Source organism: Myotis brandtii, unplaced genomic scaffold (assembly GCF_000412655.1).
Source record: "Myotis brandtii unplaced genomic scaffold, ASM41265v1 scaffold474, whole genome shotgun sequence".
NCBI classification, from domain to species: Eukaryota; Metazoa; Chordata; class Mammalia; order Chiroptera; family Vespertilionidae; genus Myotis; species Myotis brandtii.
In genome coordinates this window covers 432,396-438,964 of record NW_005368113.1, presented here as the reverse complement: position 1 = coordinate 438,964, position 6,569 = coordinate 432,396, and the positions used below count along the sequence as shown (strand labels likewise).

The following is a 6,569-nucleotide window of genomic DNA, read 5'->3' as shown; positions in this document are numbered from 1 at the left end:
CATCGAGGCAGGGCCGGGGCGTTTCCTCAGCGTGAAGACTCTGAGGAAGACCCAGACCCAGACCCCAGCGGAGGAGGCAGCTCCGGAGACGGAGACTCCAGCGAGGACAGAGACGTGGAGGCCCAGGCTCACCCGGCGGAGCACGATCCTGGATTACATCAACGTGGTCCCCAACGCCCGCGGCCTGGTGAGTGGCCCGGGCACGGTGCCCAGTCCCCGCCCTGCCCCCGCCCTGCGCCCCTGGGACATCGAGGTGGAAAAAGAATGGTTGTTGGATTCAAAGCCTGACTCCGGCACTTACTGCCTCTGAGGCCTTGGCCACAATCGCCGGCTCCCTCTGAGCCTCCACATCTCCCTCTGTTTCCTTTGAGAGTTGGTCTGAAGAGTCAAAACGCCCCCTTGCTCGGTTCGTAGCAGCTATGCCGTTATCACCACCACCAAGGACATTACTGATTATAATTAACTAGAGGCCCGGTGCACGAACTTTGTGCACCGTAGGGTACGTAGGCCTGGTGGGTGATCAGGGCCATGGGGGCCTTCCGGCTGCCGGCAAGGGGCTTCCTTCATTCTGCATTGCCTCCTGGTGGTCAGCACACATCATAGTGAGCGATGGAACTCCTGGTGGAACTCCCAAAGGGACACTTTGCATATTCGCCTTTTATGTATATAGGTGATGTAATATTATTAGCATTGCTGAGAGGCAGTGTGTCCTGGTGACTAATGACTGGGCTGCCGGGCTTCAGACCCACGCTCATCGCTGTGTGTTCTTGGGCAAGTCACTTAACTTCTCTGAGCCTTTTCTTAAACTTTAAAATGGGGGGAATAGTAGGCTCACCCCTGAACCCTAGACTCACCCCTGGACCGTATACTTACCCTTAAATTCTAGACTCACCCCTGAACTCTAGACTCATCCCTGAACCCTACACTTACCCTTGAACTCTAGACTCACCCCTGAACCCTACACTTACCCTTGAACTCTACACTCACCCCTGAACCCTACACTTACCCTTGAACTCTAAACTCACCCCTGAACCCTACACTTACCTTTGAATCCTAGACTCACCCCTGAACCCTAGAGTCACCCCTGAACCCTACACTTACCCTTGAACTCTAGACTTACCCCTGAACCCTACACTTACCTTTGAATCTTAGACTCACCCCTGAACCCTAGACTCTTGGGCACCTCTCCAGGCAGCATCTCCCCGGGATGTCTAACAGGCATCTCAAACTTAGCCTGTCCAAAGGCAAACCTATGAGTAACTACACCACTTGCGCATCTACTCCATCCACCCCATCACAGAAAATAGCACATCCTCCCAGCTGCTCAGGCCTAAAGCCTCGGTCACCTTTCATGCCTCTCTTCTCCATCAAACCCTCCCCCCCAATCAATCCATCAGCGAAATCCTTTCAAACCACTTGCCTCCCTCGTCCACGTGGACACCACCACCCCCTTCTGTGGGTCCTCTCTGCTCCCACACCCCCCAATCTATTTCTCTGCACATCATATCCATTTAAAGCCCCAATAGGTCCACCAACCCCCTGGAATACAATCAGAAGGAAGGAACACATGAGTGATACTTGCTACCGACCAGTTAAATAGAGCTTCTTAGGGCCACAACATTTTTTTCAATGCCGATCTCTAAGGGTCACATGCACATGATTCCACGTACATAACACTCTTGAGAGGATGAACTTGCAGAGCTGGAGAACAGATCAGTGCTGCCTGGGGTTAGGGCCAGGTCTCCGCGGGGTTAGAGCCGTCTGCCTCCTGATGGTGGTTACAGGAGCCGACCTGTGTGAGTCTGTGTGGCCACAGCGAAGAGCCACAGACTGAGTGGCTTAGACCACAGGCACTTCCTTGTTCATTGTTTCTGTCCCGAGATGGAACGTGGGCTCAGTGAGAACGGAGACTTTGTTTTACTCCCTGATGTAACCCCAGTTCCTCCATCAGTGCCTCCCACATGGTACCCACAAGTATTTGCTGAATGAATGAATGAATGAATGAATGATGGTCGTTTTCCCTTTAGGCTCGGAATCCAAAGGCCAAGCCCAGCAGCCCTTCCAGGGCCCCTCCTGCAGGTGCTAACTCCCCAGGACGGAACATGTCCCCTCCAGCCCCAGAATCAAGGAACAGCCAACAGGAGATCCATTACGCTGCCCTCAGCTTCCCAGGCCTCCGGCCGCAGGAGGCCCAGCAGGCCAAGGACAACAACTCGGAATATGCAGAAATCAGGTTCCACTGACAGCCCCCCTGGGCGGCGGGACGGGGACCAGGCTGGGGAGAAAGGCAATCGCTGAGAGGATGGAGAACAGAGGACAAGGCCTCGCTCTCTTTCTTCTATCGACTCCTCCAAGGATGGGCCATCCCATCCCAGGCCGGGCATCCGCAACAGCCTGACCACTCTCTCCAGAGTGACCTTCTCTGGATACACTATTCCAGGGGTGGGCAACCTTTTTGTGAGTGCGTGCCAAACCCAGCAAAATCTTTGACTCAAAATTCTTCTGCGTGCCAACCCTAATTTTCTGAGAACATGTTACGCCTACTTGATATCTCTTAAGGTGTACGTATGTGAAGAACCTTGAAGAAATAATAAAATTCATTCGAGTGACAAAAACACAGTCTATGATGATTGAAAATACATTTATTTTTTAATGTATACATGTACACTGCTAGTCCGACAGAAAACTTTATGGCTCCATTTGATATTATCAGTGGGACTTTTGCTGCTGCATCACTGATGACAGAGATTTTACATCAGGTTTATATGTCGTGACCTTCAGAGATATGCACGGGCTACTACTTTCGTCCCTATTACGAGACTTAACAAAATTCATCACTGAGAACAAAGATTCACAATTGTAAATGGAAGATTATAAGGGAGGGTTTCGAGGGCCAGCAAAAGTTCCTGGCGTGCCATGTTTGGCACGCGTGCCAGGGGTTGCCCACCCCTGCACTATTCTGAGGACAAGAATACACTTTTCGTCTCAGAAGCCCAGCCGCCACCCTCACTGATTCCTCACAGTCTCACTTTTCTCCAAGGTGGGAGAACCTTTTGAAAATGGCTCGACAGTGGTCTCTACGAGGCAAGCGAGCTAACCTCCCAGGCCAAGCCTGGCCCCAAGTCTCTTTTCATGCCACTCGAGAGCCAAGTTTTAAATGGGGGAAAGAGTTACCCGGCTGGCGTGGCTCAGTGGTTGAGCGTCAACCAATGAACCAGGAGGTCACGGTTCGATTCCTGGTTGGGGCACATGCCCGGGTTGTGGGCTTGGTCCCTGGTGGGGGGCGTGCAGGGGGCAGCCGATGACCGATGATTCTCTCTCATCATTGATGTTTCTCTCTCTCTCTCTCTTCCTCTCTGAAATCAATAAAAAAAACCAACCACATATTTTATTAAAAATAAATGGGAAGAGTCAAGAGAATGTTTTGTGATGCATGAACATATGAAATTCAAATGTCAGTGTCCACTAACAAAGTGTTCCTAGAGCCCGGCCGCGTCCACCCCATGCCTTTCTGTCTCGTCCTCTGTGGCTGATTTCGGGCAGCTGCGGAGCCGAAGATACTTCGTGTCTGGCCCTTGTCAGGAAGAGTGTGCAGATCTTCGTCTAAAATAAACGCGCCCACTCCGTTTTGCAGAAGAGGAACCAGAAGCCGAGTTGCAGAAAGGGGTCAAGAGTAGCCAAGGCCAGCGTGACCAGCCGCAGGGCTGGGGGGAAGGTTTCAGGCCAGGAAGCGACATGGAGGCTGGGGGTGAACGCGCTGTCGGCCTGAAAATCAGGGGGAGAGCAAACATGTGGTTGCTTGGGAGCGGGAACACCGGCAAAGGGGAACCAGGAGGAAATGGACAGCGTGCTCCCAACCGACCAGCTGGTGAAGGGGGCGCGAGAGGAGTCTGTTTCCCGCTGCAGAGCATGTCCCCTCCCTTCGTCCCTTCCCCGAGGTCACAGTTGTGATTGCTTCATGAACAGTCCTCGTGGGGGATGGTTAATAGTCACCCAGAAAACTGGGGAGCCCAGAAAGGACGCTGGCCTTTGCATTAGCCCTGGCTGGTTTGGCTCAGTGGATAGAGCGTCGGTTGTGAACTGAAGGGTCCAGGGTTCGATTCTAGTCAAGGGCACGTACCTCGGTTGCAGGTTCCCTGGCCCTAGTCAGGGTGCATGCGGGAGGCAACCAATCGATGTGTGTCTCTCATATCAGTGTTTCTCTCTGTCTCTCCCTCTCCCATCCACTCTCTCTAAAAATCAATGGAAAGAAATCCTCGAGTGAGGATTAACAACAACAAAAATTCCCTGGCCAGTGTCTCAGTGGTTAGAGCATTGGCCCATGCACCGAAGGGTTGTGGGTTCCATTCCCCATCAAGGGCAGGTATCTAGTTTGTAGGTTTGATCCCGGCTCCAGTCGGGGCATGTACAGGAGCCAACCAATCCATGTATCTCTTTCACATTGATGTTTCTCTCTCTCTCTCTCTCCCCTCCCACTCTCTCTAAAAGAACAACAACAAAAAAACAATAATGGGAAAAAAATCCTTATTAAGGATTAACAGCAACGAAAAAGTGATGCTACACATTGGAAGAGCAGAAAAAAAAGTAGGAGTAAAGCAGAAGAGGTTGTAAGGAAAGCTGAGAAAAATATGGGTAAAAATATGGGTAAAAAGCAGCGTCATAACAGGAGGAAGGGAGGATAGGAAATTCGTGTTTTTTTGTTGTTAATCCTCCCCTGAGGATGTCTTTCCATCGATTTTTAGAGAGAGTGGGAAGGAGGAGGAGAGACAGAAATACCAACACACCTATTGGTGGCCCAGACCAGGGCCAGGGATCAAGCCTGCAACCTGGGCATGTGCCCTTGACCGGAATTGAACTTGTGACCCTTCAGTCCACAGGCCAACTCTCTATCCACTGAGCCAAACCGGCCAGGGCAGGAAGCTCATATCTGTAAGCACTTCCTATGTATCACATTGTGAGTCAATGACTTATAATTATCTCCTCCGACCATAGCTGTGGTGTATGATCAACCGGATCTCCACTGTGGAGATATCTGAGGCTCAGAGAGGTGAATTCATTTATCTGAAGCCACACATGCTGACTGGAAACCACAGCTTCCCTCTCCCCTCCCCAGGCTTCGCATTCCTTCCTGGGTGAAAGGGACTCAGAACCGCAGGCCAGAACCCAGGCAGGGCCCCTGGTGTGGCTCTGGGGAGAGCCTGATCTGGCTTGTAGGCAGCAGGATCAAGATGGGAGGGGGTTTAGGGGGATGGAGGTGGAAGAGATTTAGAAGTACCAATTGCCAGCCATAAAACCAGTCATGGGGATGTGAAGTAGAGCGCAGGAAATCTATCTATATATATAAAAGCCTAAGCGACCAGTCGACCGGTTGACTGGTAACTATGACGCACACTGACCATTAGGGGGGCAGATGCTCAACGCGGGAGCTGCCCCCTGGTGGTCAGTGCGCTCCCACAGTGGGAGCGCCGCTCAGCTGACTGGTGGGCTACAGACGCAGGGCTCACAGCTGGCTGCCGCAGCCCAGAAATCACAGCGGAGCAGCAGCGAACCTAACAGCCCAGAAACCACAGCGGAGCGGCAGCGAACCTACTAAGCAGCGGCGGCAGGCGCAGCAGGGCCGGGATGAGCAGGAGCAGCAGGCAGGAGTGGCAGGCAGTGTTGGACTGCCAGTTTCAGCTGATCCTCGCTGCGGGACCCCACTGGTGCACGAATCCGTGCACCAGGCCTCTAGTACAGTCGATAAGATTGTAATGAGTCCTATCTGGTTTGGCTCAGTGGATAGAGCATTGGCCTGGGGACTGAAGGGTCCCTGGTTCGCTTCCAGTCAAGGGCACATGCCCCGGTTGTGGGCTCGATCCCTAGCAGGAGGCGTGCAGGAGGCAGCAGATCAATGATTCTCTCTCATCATTCATGTTTCTATCTCTCTCTCCCTCTCCCTTCCTCTCTGAAATCAATAAAAATATATTTTAAAAATATATTGTAATGACTGTGTATGGTGCCAGGTGGGTACTAGACTTATGGGGGATCACTTCATAAGGCATACAAATGTCTAATCAGTATGTTGTACGTTTGAAACGAATGCAATATTGAATGGCAACTGTAATGGGAAAATAAGTTTTAAAAAGGAGGCTATTTAATTGGAACAATGGACATCTTTATAAAATTCAGTCAATATTTTACATGGTCTTTCCTCTCACTTATTGTGTCCTTTGAGATGTTCACTCTATATAATGCTTTATAACCTTTTGTGTAGAAGACATACATATTTTTGTTAGATTTCTCTTGAGGTACTTAATAGTTTTTGGTTCTATTAAAATGGCATATTTTGGGGGTGGGGGCTGGCGGAGGAGGCAAAGGTGGGTGAATGGGGGCATCTGTAATGTGCCAACAATAAAAATAAAGGAAAAAATGAGATATTTTGGTCGATACTGGTATATAGAAATACACTGGAATTTTTAAAAAATATATTTTTATTGATTTCAAAGAGGAAGGGAGAGAGAGAGATAGAAACATCAACAATGAGAGAGAATCATTGATTGGCTGCCTCCTGCAGCCCCCCACTGGGGATC

At 50.8% G+C, this 6,569-nt stretch overlaps 1 protein-coding gene across 10 annotated transcripts in view; it reads left to right on the top strand.

The window, feature by feature from the left end:
* The window catches only part of LOC102249452 (sialic acid-binding Ig-like lectin 5), a 48,865-nt gene extending 46,367 nt beyond the window's left edge, over window positions 1-2,498 (top strand). For all 10 annotated transcript variants that reach the window (XM_014547434.1, XM_014547430.1, XM_014547424.1 and 7 more), the window contains 2 exons: window positions 31-187; window positions 2,028-2,498. In XM_014547434.1, coding sequence (XP_014402920.1) covers window positions 31-187; window positions 2,028-2,243 — 373 coding nt within the window. In that variant the 3' untranslated portion in view covers window positions 2,244-2,498. The remainder of the gene's footprint in view (window positions 1-30; window positions 188-2,027) is intronic.
* Window positions 2,499-6,569: the final 4,071 nt, after the last annotated feature.